The sequence below is a fragment of the Leuresthes tenuis genome, unplaced genomic scaffold (assembly GCF_036924035.1).
Source record: "Leuresthes tenuis unplaced genomic scaffold, fLeuTen1.0.hap1 SCAF_18, whole genome shotgun sequence".
NCBI lineage: Eukaryota > Metazoa > Chordata > Actinopteri > Atheriniformes > Atherinopsidae > Leuresthes > Leuresthes tenuis.
The window spans coordinates 17,259,631-17,280,775 of NW_027325372.1; the positions used below are offsets into that span (position 1 = coordinate 17,259,631).

Sequence of the window (21,145 nt, forward strand, 5' to 3'; positions counted from 1 at the left end):
GTCCTTCCTTGATATTTAACAAACACCTGTAGATCCCAACTGTATCACTAGAACTTCACCTTCTAATTCCTTTCACCCTAGCTGTCAAAGAATCAGGCCTTTATTATCAAATCTTAAATGGACTACATCCTATACTTTAATCATATCAATGTATGCAACTGCTGCTTTTATACCCATGTGTTATATACAGCTTGCAAGCCTGAGGCTGTATCTCTGTATGAAATCACAAGCTTGATCAGGCATCTATTAATGTGTGGTGGTGTGAAATTAGATTGGGCGAGATCCCAACTCTCCACTTGTCATAAGCGTCTGACATGGCCTAGAGCTCCTTATACCATCTGGTCTGACCTGTGCTGCTCCCTGGTGGCTCTCATAGTCATCAAAAGACTTGGCGTGGGCTCACTCTTGACAGCCCCTATGGGACAAATCACTTGGGTTTCTCACAGTTTTTACATGCTCCATTGTGTGGATTTCTGCAGTTGAATAGCTTCTTTTATGTGTTCCATGCTAAAAAAGCAGACTGATTATGACTGCACTGTTGTAGCCACAGTAAAAATCCCACTTATCACATGCTTGATCTGCTGACATGGAATTGTTGTTTCAACAGTCCTTCTGGAAACTGCCTGGAAAAGTCTTGAAAAATAATGGCATTAAATGTGAGACATAACATGTCTCTCATGTTCATTCCTCCATTTACTTTTTCTTTGTTCTCCACTAACTTAATGTTAACTATAATGTTAGAGACAGAACATGTCCACACACACACACACAGCACACACAGACACTGAGCTATGTTTATACAGTCCAGCAGTAGATCCAGGGAGGTGTGAGGCCAGAACTGTCGGGATCTTCTTACACAGTCGGCAGTCTTAGCCAGCAGCTAATAAAGACTTGCATTGATCCTGATGGGTGGGGTTGGTTTCAGCAAGGACCACAGTCAGAGAGATCTATGTGCTGCGTGCCGGTGGTCTGGGTGACATGCATGCATGTGTGTAGGCGTGTGAGGCTCTTTTGTGCATTCTTTTCTGTTGTCATGGGCTTAATTCTGAAACAACCAGCTGGGATTTTAAGTGAGTGATCAATCAACTGGGGACCAATGAGTTGTTAATGGTCTTCAACTTGGATTCAAACCGTCTAATGAACATCCATTTAGAATGTTGACGGGTGAGTGAAAAAGAGATTTGTGAACAAAGAGGGGTTCACTAGAGTTCTTTCCACTCTCCAGAGCAAAGAGGAAAGGAAAGTGTCACTTTTCCAAATATTCCATACACCCTTTCAAATGTTACCTTTACCCCAGCAATTAAGGCCTTTCCGCACCAGTGTTTTATGCCTGATATTGCCTCACAGTAAAAGCTAAATACAATTTCATTCAATGTCAATGTTAATCATATTTGCATACAGACTCCAAATATTTAGTCTGTCGTGACAGTTATCGTTTGAAGTAATTTTGTTTTCGCATCAGTTCAGTGTTTTTTGACAATTGTTTGATGACTCTGAGCCAACACACATGAAAACACAATTTACTGAATCTCTCAGCATAAAGTACTTTATGACAAACAATGTAAACAATACATGGATGTTGAATTTGAAGACAGTTTGAGACAGATTGTTGCAGAACACCTTGGACTTGTAAATGGTAGATAGGCTACTGATCACCCATCACTTACAGCGGTGTGGTGGGTGAGAGAGGGTGAGGAGGGTATTGTTTGACCAATACCCTCCAGTGTGGCCAGTTGAGCACAGCATTTTCATGGGCCTTTGTATTATGTGAAATCAAGACCAACATACATTCCGAAATAACAGCGCAACACTTAGGGTTAGAGAAATCACGGCTAGAACATAAATACATTCTTTTTGCAATGCCATCATCACTATCAAGATTGATATTTTGCTGGTTGTAACACAAAAAAATGAACCACAACAACAAAACACATAGTAATCACAGAATTACGACGTATGGTTTCTTAAGTGATAATCCAGTGGTGACACTATTTTTGTTAAGTGGTAATTATGTCACTTCCAAGCCTTCCCAAAATTGGTGAGAGATGTCATATTACAGTACAGTATGACCCCAAACAACATTACAGTAGATTATCTCTCTTCCTCGTTGTCTCTTCGGTTGTCTGTGCCAGAGAAGCCCATTCTAATGGAGTGTTCAGGCTACAGTGCTGTAGCCTTCAGCACCAAGGCATTTCAACTCCTTGAGAGGGATTTGACCAAGATTTCCTGCCCCTTATTAAATTATAATCTCCCTTCCACTTCTACTCCCTACCCTTCCCTCCTTTTTAGACAGAAAAATAGGCCTCCCTGTCTGTTTTGCTGCCAACAGACAAGTGTGTTTGTGCGTGCACAACATGTGCATGTACTTGTGAGTCTGTTTTAGCAGCCGGCAGAAGGAGTGTGTGAGATGATTGGCGGAGCGTGCATCTGAAGTAGGTCAACAGGGAGATCAAGAGCTAAAGCTTTCACTTTCCTCTTTCCTCTTTCCATCTCCCTGTTTCTCTTTCAGCCTTTTGTAATGACTTCATGTCTCCTTCATGCCCCCCCCCCAAATCTTCTCTTCTCCTGCTCCAATATTGTTTATGTCATAAGGTACTGTGCTCTTGACACAAACCACCAGTGATAGTGTTGAACAGCGTAATTAGAAATAGCTCAGTGTAAAACTGTGGTACCCTTCGATAGAAACAGACTACCAGAGGCTTTTCCTTCCTGGAAGTTAGCCCCAACTACGTGCAGCTTAGGATTTTTCCAGTTCTGGCAAAAAAAGAATGGAACAATTGATGTTGTGTGATTGTTCCGGGTTTAGCCCCCTTATTTCAGGGCCCCAGAACATTTCTCACCTTCAGAGCGCTGAATCTTAAATAGACTCATGTGCTTCCACTCCACATGGGCTTTGACTCTTTGCCACAACAGACTTTGACTTTGGATGACCTGCCACCATGAATACCTTGACACACAGCAGGGGAATAACGAAGCTCCAATACAAAAAGCTCAATGCAAAACTCCTTTCAGGGAAAATTTTGGATCACTTGTGTGGTGGCTTGTTTTGAGCTCTTTTCTTTGTCTCAAAGTTGTCAGTTCTCTACGAATTCCCCGACCTTTCGCTACTGAACTTTTCAAAAGTACTCCTCTGGCAGAAGCAAAACCACCCACTAAGTGAGAGGAACGAGGCAACATCTACTCAGAGACATGGCATAGAAACAGGAGACATAACACAGACCGAGCCCAGCCCAGCACTTTAGAACTATACAGACTCCTGTTTTCAGTCCTTGATCCTGCACAACCCCATCTTGTCTGAACAAATGACTGTTCACTAGCCTTTGACCATGAATAACGATGTGACAGTCTTGTTTTAGTAGGTGCGGTTCTGTCCTCTTACAGAAATGCATGGATCTCCAATAGGAGTGAGATAAATTCACTTGGAGAATGTAGTCTCTTTTTTCTTTTAAGCAGTTAGAAAACCAAAGACAAAAGTTGAACAGTCATGCAAAATAACTTGCATTTCTGTCTGCTACAACATGAAGGTCATTTCATGCCAACTCATCAAACTCATTAAATTATTAGCTTTTTTCCAGTCCTATTTTTAAACCAAATTTTTCACTGGATTGGATTGGAATTTTCAGTGAGCATCCCTGAAGATAACTTTTACCAAGAGAGTTGCTGCTAGTGGTATAGCGCAAGGTATACAAAGGTGGGAGGAGTATAGCCACTAATTGGTTTATAAATCAGTATTGAGAATTAACAATTTTAATTTCCCTCTGATGTGCATCATCTTCTCTAGCCTGCTGAAAGTCACATAATTTTTCTAGTGTGTTTAGAGCATGAACCCTTTAGTAGGATTCCTAGGTTTAGGAATCATAGGTCTCTGTTCATAAAAGATTGTAGGTTGCACAAGCTGCTAAAAAATCAGGATGAAACAAAAGCCCGTACCCACTTCTCCTTGCATCACTATACCATTGTACATTGTTTTAGCATAATCAGTTTGATGCTAAAGATAGAATTGGGTGACTGTTGCTCAGCGAGAAAAGCAGTTGTCTGCCAATTGGGATGTCAGAGGTTCGAATTCTGGCTTATATAGTATTTTTACTTTTCACTGGATATAACATTACATTTGGTGTTTTCACATTTTAGGCAGGCACAACCTGTTCTTACTCCTGCTACCATATACTGCCAATTTGTCAAGACCCCCACCAACAGTTATTGACAAAGAGGGAAACTTTATACTGCTTTAACATTTGATGCGATGGCTGCTTATTCTGCACTGTGCCAAGCTGAGCATAGCACAAGGTCAACGGTGTCTTTCATGTGCTCTGTCTTTCTGTCTTTCATCTGTCTTTCATGTGCTCTGCACTGAAGTAAAAACAAGTTCACATTCGAAGCAGCACTCTGTGATGACACCTTGATGCATCCAGTGGGAGGGAATCTGTTGATGTGCAGCCAGAAGTTGGCTCTCATTTTTGTGTGACAAGATGTAAAATTCCTCACCCCTCAGCTTGAAATATACCAATGACCCTAAATCCATCAGATTGTTGTCACAATCAGAGAATATTCTGAAACCACACCCTCTTAGCTCCTGCTTGCCTCTTCTTCTTTTTCATCAGGGCTTTCCTCTTACAGCCTGGAAGATGCAACCAGTGTCGAAGTCTACCACTGGAAAACAAACCGCTTCCTGGTTACCTTTTCAGTCTCCTAGCAGTTTGAACCAAACTTGGACAAGATTTGCATGTTTGCGCCATTCTCCTCTGCTGTGTACCCTACAGCCTAGCAATTACAGCTTTAAGCATCAGTTTTCAAAGGAGCAGGTTGATATGATCAGATTAAAGTTATGAACAGAATGCTTGCTTGTCTATGTTTTATGTCTGTGATAGATTGGCGACCTGTCCAAGTTGTACCCTGTCTATTGTCTGATGGTCGCTGGGGCCTCCAGTTCACCCACAACCCTAACTGCATATGGTAAATGGATGAATGGATGTGTTATGAACCAACATATTTCAAACCTGTCAATGATATTTTCCTAAAACGAAGTATTTTGGGGCATAAACACTACCAGAATATTTTTTTGCCTATATAAGGAAATGAATAAGGGAAATTTAAAAATCCCAAGATGGCTCTGACTTTGAATCTGGAGTGTTCAGACCCTGGGAATAGCGAATACTCCACACCTATTTTGTCTAATATTGCTGCAGCTGGTGCGTCAGACAGATGCCAGGGGCTTTGACAAGACAGGAGTATTTCACACCCTGGGAATGAGAACAAGCTGGAAACATTTCTACTGTGTTGACTTCAAGTTATTCTTTGTTATACCAGGACTTGGCAGCACTTTTACTTTCAAATACAGCTGCAGAATTTAATCCAATGAAATGAAATTTGACTTACTTAAGTGTATAAAAAAAAACCTTCAGAGTTCTTTTTCTAAAACAAGTCATCTGTTAACACTGAAACATTATCGAGCCTTCGACTTTTAAACCAACTTTGAAATTTTTATTTTTTTGTAGCGATTGAAAAATCACTATTTGCAAAATTCACAATGACCTTTAACTTGTATGTCTGCTTCTGTTTAATTTCAGACGACAATGTACTTTGAAATGCTCACTCTCCCTTTTCCAGTTAGCTCTTTACTGTTCTCCCCACAACACTTTTACTGTTACATTGAAATTAACAGCAGGAAAAGAGTCGTCTCACTTGGTCTGCTTTGGCAGCACGCAGTAAGAATATTCAAAATTCACAGTGCACAATGAGCAACACAGAGAGCAGGAGACTTAAGGAAGAGAAAGGGGGGGAAAGGGAAGGGAGGGAGCGGAGATTGCCAATCGAGACCTGCGAGACGGAGAGTGATCATTCTGATTTACAGGAGATCATATTACTGGATGTCCTAGGTTTTCCTTCTGAGGTGATGCAATCTCCACAATGCCTTTTACCACATGGCTCACTTTATGACTATATGTTCTACATCTATAAATCTCTATCTTTGCATCAATTTCTCATTTTGCACAAGATGACAAAACACTTCAGTTTCTGAAAGCGTGGAAGTGTACTTCCAGTGACCTTTTGATTAAAATTGAAAAGCACAACATGTATTGCTTGGAAAGGTGAAAGCAGACTTCCCTTTATGAGATTATTTTTCTACTCTTCCCTTTCGATTACCTAATCAGGCACCCGTGTAGAGTTTAGGTGCACCAGCAGGGCAGATGGAAAGGAACAGCTGCCTTTGTCTGCCTGCAGACTCTCACTTTTGCTCAGCTTCAGCTACACTGTCACCCTCTTCCTCATTGATCAGGGGTAGCTTTGGATGTTTTGCAAACTTTCACAAGCTCTCAAAAAGATGGTCATGGATGATAGAACATAATCTAGGGATTTCCTCTGGCCTGAAACTGTTTCTGCTTAAAACTCTGTAACATGTGTTAGGACCTACAGCCTATTTTTTTCACTAATTAGTCGTACTTTGACTGCTTCACCTTTTGTCCAACTCCCAAACACTTTCATCTGCACACTACATCGGCCCGCAGGTTATCATTAGCACATCTGCTTCTGCTCTCAGGTGCTTTCCCAGGGGTATTGAACCTGTTTCCCTGAATGAAGTCATCAAGAAAATGAATACCTCCGATCTGACCTTATTTCTCTTTTACGCTCCCCGCAACCTCTCTCTTTCCCCACACTTTAGATGACACAGACCTTCCATTTCCTTTTCCTAGTTCCTTTTTCAATTATTCCGTCAACATAAACTCAACCCTCTCTGAGCACCTCTCAGCCCTTTTCTGTTTGGCTACAGAGATGTTAGGAAACCATGCTCCACAGGTACCATGACCTTCAATTAATGAGATCCTTCTCATCTCATTTATCTTACTTGAACATTGTGCTTTTTTACTGAAGCATACCCCCATCCCCCCACCCCCCACCCCACCCAGCGCTACAGATTGACATTTTCTTGTTGCTATTTTCTATAGGAGCAGCCATAGGGGCTCTTATCAATTTAAAAAGATAACAGGTAATTTACAAAAAAAGAGATACATTCTGATTGTTATAAGTCTAAAGGGTTTTCTTCACATCAGCGGGTGCATGCCGTTTTTTTTTATAGATATAAAAGAACAGAAAGTAACACATGCTTAATTTAATATCTCAGCCATTCCTTCCCTCCAGTGCTTTGAATTTTCATGCCTCTGTGCAAGTTTCCAACTTTTGCATGTTTCATTTACAAGAGGAGTTTGGTAAAGGAGGTTGGCTGTGGTTGAGGAAACCATGTGCATTCATGGTTGGGGTTTAGAACCATTATGGTCAAGGCTGTGGCTGAGGTTAGTCAAAATTGAATGAATCAGCGAAAATATTTAGTTTAGTTTTAAGTGTCGATGTCTGCAAGGCCTGTGGTTGAAACCAAAACTATTAAACCATCATGGACCTCAACTGTTTCTGAACCATTTGGTGTTTTTGTAAAAGCTGACCTTAAAGAGTACATGATGTTGAGGTGAGGATTCCTCCACTCAAGCATTGGCTTACAGGTTCTCCACAAAAGCAAACGCATCCTCTTCCCAGCATGACACTAAATCCTCACACCGGGGGTGCACCTTATTATCTCTCTGTGGCACGGGGTTTAGGAAATGTCAAGCAGTCTGGATCCACACATGTACAGCCTAATGGAGGTGGAGACAGTGCCCAACCTCACCTCCCTGGCGCTGTTAATTTCATTAGTGGGTAGACAGAGCAGTTAGGGAAGTGTGTGCTTGGCATTCGCTCACTCAGAAGGGTTGTCTGCCTCTCTTCAGCATGTCTGAGTCGGCCTCTCGAGATAATGTTGAATTTGGGTTTGGAAGCTGTTGCGTCTGCTTTGGCAGCCCGAAGCCATCACAGATCAGAGTTTCAGCTACCCTTAAGAAGCGTCCGACACGTTCAAGAAAGGTGATGACGACAAATCTCCCATCAATGCCAGGTGGTTTGGAGATAGATGTGTGAGGTTTACTGTAAGTGGGGCAACAGAATGTCTGTCTGTGTGCTTGTTAACATGTATGCCAATGTTCACATATTAACGTTCCTTTAGAATTGCAGGAATATTAACAGAAGCAATCTGATATTATGGTTTATTCATAAAAAGACAGTCTATTTTGATGGTCCCCTATATTTTTTTGCATAGTCTACAATGAGAATTTTGAAATACATTAAGCATCATTACCATCCAGTCTATATATCCATTTTATCCTGTTCAGGTTTCCAAAGAACTGAAACCCATCATTGTTGACAGTGGACAGGAAGTAGGATACCCTGGACAGGTTGCCAGTCCATCACAGGGCTAACACACAGAAACACAAAACAATGCACACTCACACCTGTCGCCATATTTCAGGCTTACATTCTGCCACACTGGTTTACCATAAGCCAACGACAACGACAAGTACATGCACATAAATTCCAGTCTTTTTATTTCCCGATTAAACTTGAAAATGTATTATTCCAAAGCAGTGGTTTTAAAGGAGTTAAAGTTGGCACACTTTCCTGGGGTCTTAAAGGGCATGTTTTCTTGCTTATCTGCAGTGTTAAAATAAGTTATTAGCACCCTAAATGTCACCTAAAGCTAAAACAAACGAGGTGTTTTTGAATGTTTATGCAGAAAGTACTTGTTTTATCCAGTAGTTTTATTAACTATCATGTCATTGTTTCTAGATTTCCTTGTCTGGTCAAATTCTCCAGGCAATGCACCCCAGCTAGTGTTAGGTTAGCTAACCTAACCCATGCACGTTATTCACCTGCAACTATTTGAGCAGCTGTAGCTGTGGCTTCCTCAGGAGGAAGAGCAGTCGCCTGCCAGTTGGAAGGTTGGTGGTTTGACTCCAGGCTTCTCCTGCCCACATGTCAAAGTGTCCTTGAACAAGACACTGTACTACATGTTGCCAACCGATGCGTCCATTGGTGTATGAATGATTGGAACAAAAAAAAGCACTATGTAGTGTGCTGTGTGAGCGAATGTGACATGTAGTGTCAAAGTGCTTTGAGTGGTCAGATTGACTAGAAAAGTGGTGTACAGTCCATTTATCATTTTAAAAGCATACGTTTTTGCACTCGAAGAAACGAGTGATCCACTACTACCTCCCAGAGCACAGCACAGCACTTTGCTTGTGTCTCCAAGATGTCTTCTAGAAAATGCGTTTTTGGTTGTGTTGGCAAAGTGACCCTTTCCAGTTTCTCTAAACACCCAGCAATTTTGGATGCACTTTGTTTTTCATTTTGATTTGTTCACTCCACATTTTGTTTTATGAAGACGGCCCTCTGCTACATTGGCTTTGAGGTAGTCAAGGCTGTTCCAGTACTGAAAGGGCACAAGTCTGAACCTCAGGCGGTGAGCAAAACAGTTTCAAATGTATGTGTTGTGTTGTAATTTGATATCCGAACACATTTTAGTCCAAACACTCATGGGAAAACTGAGCGAAAAGGCAGCTAAAGGGGCTTATAGTTATTTGTGTTAAGACATATGTACATAGACCAAACAAAAGCATTCATTAGTTGCTTTTATAACTACACAAGCAACTGAAGCTAGGATTTACCGCCCCCAATGTGCTTCACATAGTCTGTACAAATAAACGCAATTAAAAACAGTTAACAATGGCGGGAAAGACGAGCATATTTACCAGACAGAGAAGAGATGTCCAGCCAAATATAATTCATGCTCGAACATATTTATGACTGGTACACGAACACTTAAACTTCTGTATATGCTTCCTACAAAGCTGTTCACACAAAAGAAAATATTTTCAACATTTCTTAAAATTTTCTGTTGGCCAAAAAAAACTAAATCAACTGATTTATGGTCACAGTCATTACTCAATGGTATCCTCTCATCTCTCATATTGATAATAAGATCTATCTCTACCTGTAAGACATATGGATCAGATATTTTACACATAAAGCTCTTGACTGTGTGACATTTGCTCCCTGATGTGACTTTCCTGTTCTGAGGTTTTTCTTTTTGGACCTGTTTTGGTGATGTGATTCTTTCTTAGATGAGTTTTAATTTAAACATCCCTTTGCTTGCCAGATGAAGTCCTTCACTGTAATTGTGGATGCTGCACATGTTTAATGGCTGGAAATGGTTTTGATTAAACTTTGTTTATCTCTCTTGTCAAACCCTTTTTAATGATGTTTTCAATGGACTGAATGTAGGAGAAAACTTGAGTATTTTCAAGACACCCCTCATAATCATTTATTGTGCTCTCATGCATACCAAAACTGTGTATTTTTTGTTACTTGGGTGTTCTTGTGTGCATATGTGAGTCCCTGTCCAGCAGCAGCTCATGGTGGCCAGCCAGAAGGGATTATATGAGATTCTTCCTCTTTTTTTTTTCTTACATTGTCTGCACAGCTTTCCAGCAAAAACATTCGATAAACAGGTCGTGAAGGACTGTTTGTGACAGATCCCTGTTCATTGCTCAAGCCTCTGGCTTTGCGTCAGTTTGGTCCTTGGTCTGTTTTGATGCCTGTAGAATGGTGGGCATCCAGACTTGCCTGTTAAATTACGTCGGCACCAAAACCGCAGACCCCCATACCAGACGAACTTCCCTGCCAGCCAGCCAGAAAGTCGGCCAGAGACAAAACACTGACCAACTGGTACTGCTCTCTTTTTCTACTGTTTATTTCTCTTAACATATCAGCCTGTGGTTTCCTCATTTTTCTTACATTATGCTTTGATGTGAAAACTGTAGAGGAGATCTTGGATTCTTCCTCACAAAGATTCCAGCGACATGCAGCTACACAAACAACCATAACTCACAGGCAGATGTATTTATGACGAACCCAAAGAAAACATTTTAAAAACACTTCAGCAAATGGCATTAAAACAAAACAAAACAAAAAAAGACTATTTAGCTACCAGTGTGTGGTTATTGAACAAACCCAGACAATGGCAAGAGCGGAGCTGGAAAACTAAACTCAGCACATATGGTGATAATGAACACACCTTCTCCTAAGTACTTGTGATTTAAAGTCTGACTTGAAATCCCCAGACGACTCTCAGTCCAGCTGCCAATTAACTGTATTTGTGTAATGAGATGTAATTTTCAAATTAGAAAACGTCAACTTATGTTCGTGTAACTGCTGGGCCTCAGAGAAAACTTTCAGAGAAACCTCCTCTTACTCTTGCAGTCCTTATCTGCAGAGAGCATAATACTCATATCTCACTCAAATACACAGCTGAAGTGACAAGAAGATTGTAACACGAATGGAGAACGAATACAGGGGAATGCAAATGATTATTCCATTAGAATAGAGACTAGAGGACAAGAGGGATACTATCAGATGTTGCACTTGCCATAGTGGCCATAAATGTCACAAGTTTATAAAGTTACACAGTTTTGAAGCTTGTGGTATTGTCTTTTCTGGTAAAATAAATTCTTACATGTTGTTGTTGAATCTCCAATACTGTAAAAGTACAGCACAACTACATATGTATCTATTAGATCAGTAAATTCCTATGTAAACAAACCTGGCTATGCAATGAAAAGTAACCTGGCTTACAGAGTTTCCATGCTTAATAAAACTGTGATATGGTTGGCATTTAAAAGCAAGCAGCCTGAGCTTGAAATTGCATTTTGCATCCCACATCATCACTAAATAAGTACTGAGACTCAGGAGGGTTGATGAAAACAGCTCAGGGGAGAGTTGGAGTGGACATCAATGATTTCCACACATAATTTCACTGGTTAAAGCCAGACTGGTACACCTACAGTTGCTCGCATATGATATGCAAACATGCCAAGCGTGTTCTGGTGGTTTCCTGTTTTCTTCTGACCGTGGCTGTGAAAATATTTGACAGAGGGGGATGTGGTAATTTTTTCCCGAAGCAACTTAAAGTAAGCAGAAACGCTTGTCACAGATACTTAGGGTCATCTAGATCAAACATGTTCCCTGTCAAGCTCACCAAATGTGGTTGAATGTCCCATTGCAAATTGCACCCTTGCTTTAGTTGGATTTGACCTCTCTTCTTCAGCACAGTTCAATTAGAAACAGTATGGTTCATTAAATTTGTTTGGTTTCTGGCATGGATACAGTTTTAAAGCAAATTATATAATCATATGAATAGGATTGAGGCCAGGACTTTCAGAAGACCTGCTTTATCCATTTCACAGTAAACTTTGACTTGTTTAAGGGTTTTTGTAGGAACACCCAAATGTATCAAAGTTTCTACTGCGAAACTGAAGGGTGACTTTATGCAGAGGAATTCTAAAAGAATATCATCTATCCCTGTGAAAACTACCAGTTCATATGACAGCGCATAATGCTACCAAGTACTTTTAGCTAATTTTTTGTCTGTTTATGTCCTTCGGATTCTTTGATTTGTGACAATGTGGACACAACTTAACCAAGTCTTTATATTAGAGGAAGATCAATATTGCTGCATGACTTTAAAACGTTTAAAGTAGAATATTTAAACAGTCAAAGCCTATCAACAAGTATGGGCTATTTCACTTGTGTTAGATTATCTGCAACTGTGAAGTATTTAACTCTGAGGACATATTGGTGAGAGTCCACGCTTACACTGATGCGGTTTTATGACTCAGCTAGATCAAACAAGATTAAAAAAAACACTGCGGCTGTTGGTGCAAAGCAAGTCCATATTTATTGTTTTCTTGATCTATGTTCTACAGTACTTTGCCTGTGAGAAACCTCTGAGATGCTGGTGACCATGCTGTTGGCTCCTGTCTATATGCTACTGATGCTTGGGGGTCGTGTTCTTGCTGGAGGCTATCCCCCCATACCCCACATGAAATACATGCAGCCCATGATGAAAGGGCCCATTGGACCACCATTCCGAGAGGGCAAGGGCCACTATGTTGGTAAGTAATCCGTGTTGATGTGATATAATGAGTTACATTCTGCTTTGCTTAAGCTCTTGAGTAGCTCTACAGGCTAATAAGTCCTCTCTTTTTTAGCATCAGTCATTTGGGTATGTGGAAGCATGGTATGTATGAATCAATTCAACAATATTCTAAGCCTATGTCTCATATCCACAAATACTCATATCTAGTGTCTGGCTGTCCACAGCTGAGGGCTAACAGAGGCCTGATTGCCAAATTTTAACTGAACTCCACACAGCTAGTTGCTCCTCTCGCCATCTGGATGCTGTTACACCACTGTTTATCACAAATTACCCAGGAGAAAATGTGTGAGAAATCAAAATATATTAAATAAAAGAGACTCAGACAAAGAAACAAAGAAACTGTGAAAGGCAAAGGGGTGGTCATCATTAAAAAAAAATAAAACTCTGCACACCAAAAAATTCTGGACCATACAAGCAGCCCCTTGAACAATTAGAGACAACTACATCAAAGCAAATTTCAAAGCACTCACACACGCATACATATATATATATATGTGTGTACATATATATCTACATATATATATTTGATTTAACCATACTGGAGTTTTGGTGTCTCCAAATGTTATATATGTATATTTATATTTATTTTTTTATATATGTATGTAGCGAGTGTAACACAGGTTGAGGAGTGACTTTAAGGTAACATACTGTATGTGATCCACACTGGATACAAAGGTTCTACTGCCACTTAGTGGTTATATGTCAACATTACATCAACAGTGAACTTTTTAAAATCAAACTCTATCTGAACAAGATGTATATATTTATATAATATACAGAACTTAATCAATATACATATTTAAAATGTCTTACAAAGCCCTACTTGTGTTTTTTTTAACCTAAAGATTCCTTCAATGCTTTATTATTTACTATTCTTACAAGAGGTACAAAAAGTAGTTTGAAGATGTTGAGAAACTTCAACAACAACAATCAGTTGTTAATGTCTTTGATATAAGTTTAATCAATAATGGGGTTTGTTTACAGCCTGAGTGTTCTTCTGACCCCATTCCAACCACAAACAAACATTTGGCATTGCATCTTTTTAACCAAGTCTTAATTGCCTCTGAGCAATGATCATAACTTTGAATGTGACCATGCATACTGATCGTTTTACATATGTAAGACCTACGTACTATTGAACAAATACTATTTGGCTCTATGAACATATCAAATACATTGCTCTGTGTTTTATTTCAGCAATACTGCTGTTAAAATGATTGCATGTCTCACCAAGAGCCAGTAGGGGGAAGTGATATCATGAGTGTAACAAGAATATGTGTGGAGACAGTTGCGAGGAAAGACGTTTTAGGGATCAACATGAACTAGCAACATACTGTGGTATCCTGGGAAAATCCCTTGTTTGGGAATCCATGCCTTACAGTCTTTGGCTGCAGCTTAAATTGTGGAGAAATTATTCACCCAACTCAAGGCGTAAACTGGTTCAGATTGTTTTCACAATTTAGTTTCAATAAAGGCATGCTGACTAGTGGTTGTTCCGTGATACACTAGAGTTTTGTTTATCAGAGTTCCAACTGTAGGGACGCTACCAACTTCAAAATACTGACATTTGTCAGTGAAATATTTTTGATATATTTTTAAGAATGATGAGCTATCATTTGATCTAACTTGAAAAGTTACACAGTATATTCAGATAGTTTATTGCTGAAATAAGGCAGCTATGTGTATTGTCAATGAGACAATTCATGATACGTGGCAAACTGTCTAATGTAGTTTTTTCCACAGCAATCTTTTTGTCCTCTCTTTGTAGGTTGTATGCAGTTTCATTCAGAAAGAAATATTCAGAAAACTATAATTGTCATCACAAAAATATGTTATCGCTAAAACCTTTTGTGACTAACTTTGCAGATTTAGTTCACAAATTTTTGACAGTGTGTTATAGAAAATAGTCAAGTGTATAGAATAGTAGTACTAGTTTATGTTGTCTGTCATTCTTTTCAAATAAAATGCGCTCAATTCACCTCAGCTGACTTTGAGAAGAAAGGGGCAGTTAGTATGATCAGCTTATTGCTCCAACAGTTAATAGTGCTGGTTTCAATTGCCTCTTGCTGATATATTATCATGGTAATAACTTGATCTTTTTCTTCTAGATATGCCCCCCATGATGAAGGGGGAAACAGGCCCCCAAGGGAAACCAGGACCAAGAGGCCCTCCTGGGCCACCAGGAATTCCGGGAAAACCTGGACTGGGCAAGCCAGGTCAGCTTGGCCAATCAGGTCCTCAGGGACCTCCTGGTTTTCCTGGAATTGGTAAACCTGGACTTCCAGGTCTCCCAGGAAAGATTGGACCAAAGGGGATTCCAGGAATTAATGGAGAGGTTGGACCTCGTGGTGAACCAGGTCCCAGAGGGCCTCCTGGGCAGCCTGGCCTCCCAGGCCCAGCTGGTCTGTCTCTGAATGGGAAACCTGGGCTTCCAGGTATTAGAGGTCCCCCTGGGTCTCGTGGTGAGCCAGGAATAAAGGGCATTGCCGGTCCACCGGGTGACCGTGGACTTAAAGGTGAGAACGGAAATGGAAAGCCAGGGCTTCCAGGTATGAGGGGGCCTCCTGGACTAAAAGGCAGTACAGGACCACCTGGTTTTCCAGGTAATGGTAAACCAGGACCAAAAGGTTTGCCAGGACTACCTGGATCTAAAGGTGATCAAGGACTCCCAGGGAATCAAGGACAACCAGGACAGCATGGGGAACCAGGTCTACAAGGTCTGCCAGGGCCAGTTGGGTTAGGAAAGCCTGGTCTAGATGGACTTCCGGGAGCACCAGGGCCACTAGGTCCAAAAGGTGAACCAGGGCCCAGAGGAAATCCTGGAAATCCTGGGGCCCCAGGCTTTGGAAAACCTGGTATGAATGGACCAAAAGGTGAAAAGGGTCATGGTGGATTTCCTGGTCTCCCAGGGGACAAAGGAGATCAAGGAATGATGGGCCCAAATGGGGAACCAGGTCTTGATGGACTACCGGGACCACTGGGACTTCAAGGCCCAATGGGGCTCCCAGGAAAACATGGAATGCCAGGGCAGAAGGGAGAGCTAGGGCCCCAGGGCCCTCCAGGACTGCCTGGCCTTAGAGGCGACCAAGGCTCCATTGGACCTCCTGGTAAACCTGGTAACCCTGGAGAAAAAGGCATCCCTGGACCTAATGGTGCTACAGGAAAACCTGGACCCAAAGGTGAGGGAGGGAATATTGGCCCACCCGGGAATCCAGGATTGACAGGTGCTCCAGGGCCGAAAGGGGGGTCTGGGTTTATAGGCACTCCAGGCCCCAGGGGCCAGTCAGGCATTCCTGGTCTTCAGGGGCCTATGGGTCCCATGGGCCCACAGGGTGTCCCAGGCCCAAGGGGTGAACCCGGAGTTCCAGGGACACCAGGGGTGGGCAAGTTTGGCGAGAAGGGAGCAATAGGTCCTCAAGGTCCTCCAGGGAAACCAGGCCCTGCTGGACTCAATGGTAACCCTGGTCTACCTGGGCCTCCAGGGCCCCCTGGGCCTCCAGGAAATGGCCAAACAGTTGTTGCAGGGCATACAGATACAGGATTGGGTGGGGAAGAAATACCAGGGGACAGGAAGGTGCCAGTATTTAGTCAAGTTCCACTCTCTGCCTCTGTAGCACCAGCCTTCACAGCTATTCTCACCACACCATTCCCTCCATCCAACATGCCAATCAAATTTGATAGGACCTTGTACAATGGGCAAAATGCCTACAGCCCATCTACTGGTATCTTCACCGCTCCTTTATCTGGTGTCTACTACTTTGCGTACCACATGCATGTAAAGGGAACTAGCCTGTGGGTGGCTTTGTACAAGAACAATGTACCAGCCACCTATACTTATGATGAATATAAGAAAGGCTATATGGACCAAGCGTCTGGTAGTGCTGTCCTAGAGCTAAAGGAAGGTGACCAAGTATGGGTCCAGATGCCCTCCGATCAGGCAAATGGCCTTTATTCTACCGAATACATCCATTCCTCCTTCTCGGGATTCCTGCTCTGTCCCACATAACCCTGTCCTTTCCTTTAAACACGTTCCTTCATGGCATCTCAGAGAAGCCCCAAAACCTAAGATACTTGCAGCCATAATAGAAATACAAAACCCATGAAATTCAAAATATCATTTTCATCACCTATCATCTGTCTCACCCTCACAGTCAGCGAGAGAAAACAAACTTTGTGAATGAAATCTGGAACATTTAAATGACAGGGGAAGGATTTTCATACTGTGTTCTTTGTTTCGATGTCCTTCAAATGAGTGTTTTGGGATGTATTTTATGTTGGTGGTTTTTTTTTTTTAGCGTATATTATTTTAATTATTATATTGTCATAATTTTATTGTTATTATTTGATCCTTCTCATCATCGATATTGTTGTTTATGTGATCCAGACTATATAGTGCCTTACTTTGTAATGTGCTAGAAACAGACCTTCCCATGTGACTGCACATCCTGCCCACATGCTCTGACATAAAGACGACATCACCAAACCCTGCGTGTGATTGGTTCCCTGGCTGCAGTCATGTACCGCATGTGTTATCTGAACCATGAATAGCAATATTGTTATAGAGAGCAATCCAACAACATAGAAAACATAGTCAATAAATACAGTTGCAAAACAAGGCATTTGGTGCTCTAATACCATTACTTTTCTCTTTTCTTTTGTTTGACCTCTTTGGTACTCTAAACAATTGCTACGTGAAAGTTATTAATGGGATGAAATAGTTGTTTTTAGAGGAATACAAATATGTACACACACACATGTACGTATGTATGTATGTATATATAAATATATATATATATATGCATGTGTGTGTGTGTGTATTTGACAGTTAGTTGACTTGTTGGCATCTGCATCTGTTGGATGTTGTTTTTTCTGTTTCTTTCTGTATTTAGTAGCAGACCATTTAAGAAAATGAATCTTTGTCTTCCTTCTAATTTTCTGAAATTGCAATCCACCGACTTCAATCCAAGAGTAAATATGACCTTGCAGTATTAGAATTTTTAGATCTAATTTGCCCTTTTAAAGAGGATCAACATTATCGTGCAAAGACAATGTTTGTTTGTTTGTTTTTTTTACTTTCAGGACTAACTAAAATGATATGTATGCATAGAGTCAATGTTTACATGCCATGGAATAGATACTGAAAGTGACTGCTGATGGACAGTAAGGACATGTGGATCGACAGCCCGTTTCCCTGTATTGATCAGATTTTTTTCCTCAGTTGCACTGCATGTGACCTCACCACGTCGCAGTCATCTTCTTCAAATGCTCCACCCATGATTTCACAGATTTTCGATGATATATTCCCTAATAATAATAAGGGAATAATAATAATTCAAGTTTTAACTGTTTAAGCTACCGTGCCATAAAAGTCCCAGTCTCGCAGTTTACTGCAGATTCTGTGAATATCTTGAAAACTTGACTCTGCTTAGAAAATAGGGAAGCAAATGGATGACAAATAGAATAAGTCTACTTCTTCCTTTAGAGCCATTTCGTGTGACTTGTGACTGTTGCTTGGCAAATGAGGACAATTTTGAATTATTTGAAAATCAGAGTGAAATGAGTCTGTTCATTTCCAATCCATCGAGTCAAAAATAGCAGAATTATTTGTTTAGCTTAATGGAACAGCCATGGCTACATCAACAGGATGTTTCAGAACGGAACAATGTCCAAGTTTAAATCCAGAAATGAGAATGAATTTGCATTTACTACATGAATAAGTAAAGGGACCGACTGAGGCCCACAGGTTGTGAAACACAGGTTGTGTAACATTTACCAAACTCCTGGCAGATTTCTGAGAGTGGTGATAGGTCAGAGGTGAGACCTGTGTATTTACTCATTTCTGTTGGATGAAGGATTAAATATAAACTCTGCGTGCATGTGCTAGAATGTTCTAAAAGTGTTCTATCTGTCTCTGTGTCAGTAAGTGCATGTTAGTGTGTGTATGTGTGTGTGCGTGTCTGGCTGAGTCATGTTGTCCCCTTGGTAGTCAGGTCATGAATACTTTAGCAAAGATAATAATAAACTAAAAGGAAGTAACAAAACCCACAGAAAAGTGTATTGGTCCTGTAAATGTTCCTCAAGAAAGCTTTGGATTGAGACATCCAAATATTTTGGGCCCATTTAGGTTTTTTACGAGAATCTCACAAGAGGTTTTACGTCACTACACTCTATTGAAGCGTTTGCAACGCAAGGGAGCAAGCTACTGAAATAAGTGATGAATGTACCATGGGAAACAGAGAAAAACTGAAATCAGATGCTGAGAATGACACAAAAGAAGACATTTCTGGTCAACACTGAACAGACTGTTTTGCATATTGATCCAATCAATAGAATGATGGCGTGCAATAATTCTGAGTCTGACCGAGTCGAGAGCAAAAAAAGGCATTATATGAAATGTTGAAGATTCAATGGTTGCATTTGGGAGACAAAAAAAAAAAAAAGGTGGCCTGGGCAAAAAACTCTTGTGATTTCTTTGTCATGTTACGTGACTGTCCCTGTGCCTTTACCTGTCTCATCTCAGACACAACTCTAACTTATGCCGCCCAAACACTTTTTACACTGAATTACAACTACATTACATGCTGATGGAGGAACGTCAATGTACAGGAGGACAGTGCCAAATATTGAGCTTTGCAATTAGAAAGAATGTATACTGTTTGACTGATTTATTATTGTTCCTATAAACCACCTTCAATGCTGTGTCACTCACCTCCAACTACCCAAGTTGCTCTGGAAAAGCAGTAATCAGTATTTTACATCTATGTAATGCACTTACTCTTAGCCTCTGTATCTAATAACACGAACACACCTACAACTGCTATGTATAATTGTTGTTATGCGAGTCAATAAGGCAGTCCAATGCTTGTTATGTACTGTATGTTAACTTTTTTTTTTCTGTCACCTCTATTTTTTCGGACGTATGAAATGGTGATGAGCGTTAGATGTGGCTATTACACTCTTTCCTTATGTTTTCATAGACAATGTCACTTGCTGAGTTGCCACTGTGTGCAAATCATTTAACAAGTGTCAGTAAGATCCATGTATCGTCTCAATTGCAAATTATTGCTTTTTAACTGTTTCCTGTTTTTTTTTTTGTTTATTAAAAAAGAAAACATTAAAAAAAATTACAAAAGCCTTGCTTCGGTTCTTAAGGGATATTTGTTTGTTTTAGCTTCAGTAAACACAAACGGCCATTCCCATTTGCACATGAAATTAATGAAGATGTATTTATACATTTATGATAATTTAATAGGGATGCCAAAACTGACCACCGAAGCCTAGAACATATAAATGGTATTTAATAGCATTGATGAGTTAAGAGTATTTACAACATGTAGTTAGCATTCTAGAATTGTTTGTGAAGGATTATTTGTGGACCTGTATTTTCTATTTGTGTCATGTTATGTATCAGCGTATAGTTTTTTTTTGTCATACATGGCTATGGCATGCACTCTCTGCAATAGAATTTGGGTAGAAAATGCACTCCTTTTGATTGAAAATGTTTGTCTGCTTATACAAAATCTACAGTACTTGATTGTATTGATATCACATCAATAAAAACTTTCTTGTACGTTGGTGTCAGGCCTTGATTTCTCACGGATGCTTGGCTCTACCCTAAGAGTGTAAAGTCTTTGCAACTCATGGAAGTCACGGCTATTTAACTCGCATGACGAGCCACTGAGTAGCTAGGGTGAGCAATACGAATTCATCTTGAGCAGGCTTGGACACTAGAGGGAGATATAGAATTAAAATAAAAACAGTAAAGCCTGTGCTGGATTTGAAAGCTCAGATGTCTTTGTAAACTTGTAAGCATTATTGATAATGGTCAGTTCAAATCCCTAGATGTAAATAGAATGCAGACAAGATGCATGGCACATCTACTATGAGGTGAAAAAAACACATTAATCATATGGTATAGGAATAAATATAGCACTGTAAATATATACAGAGTATAGATACATGAGAACAGAAAAAAAAACTGACTTCTTAATCATAATAAGTATACTCTGGTAAAAGCCCCGTGCAATACTCCATAATTTAAATTAAGCAAACTTGAGGCTACTTGAAGTTTGTTTAGATGAGAACGTGACATAAGCTCTTTGAAAAATAAATAAATAAATAAATGACCTACGAGCTTGGGGATGATATGTTGCTCTTACTTTCTGGAACTGTCGTCACCATGGTGAGCTGTCATCAGTCACCCGGATTCTTCTTACGTCTTATTGACGCCAAAGCCTCCATGTTGCATTTGGGTGATCCCGCTTAAATGGACCATCTAGTTAACCTACC

The 21,145-nt window shown here is 40.4% G+C and overlaps 1 protein-coding gene across 1 annotated transcript; it reads left to right on the plus strand.

Annotated features, from left to right (window-relative positions):
- Positions 1-12,618: 12,618 nt before the first annotated feature.
- col8a2 (collagen, type VIII, alpha 2) lies at positions 12,619-20,426 on the plus strand. The gene is made up of 2 exons (XM_072370141.1): positions 12,619-12,812; positions 14,965-20,426. The coding sequence occupies exons 1-2, from the start codon at positions 12,650-12,652 to the stop codon at positions 16,860-16,862; spliced, it is 2,061 nt and encodes a 686-aa protein (XP_072226242.1). The 5' UTR covers positions 12,619-12,649; the 3' UTR covers positions 16,863-20,426.
- Positions 20,427-21,145: the final 719 nt, after the last annotated feature.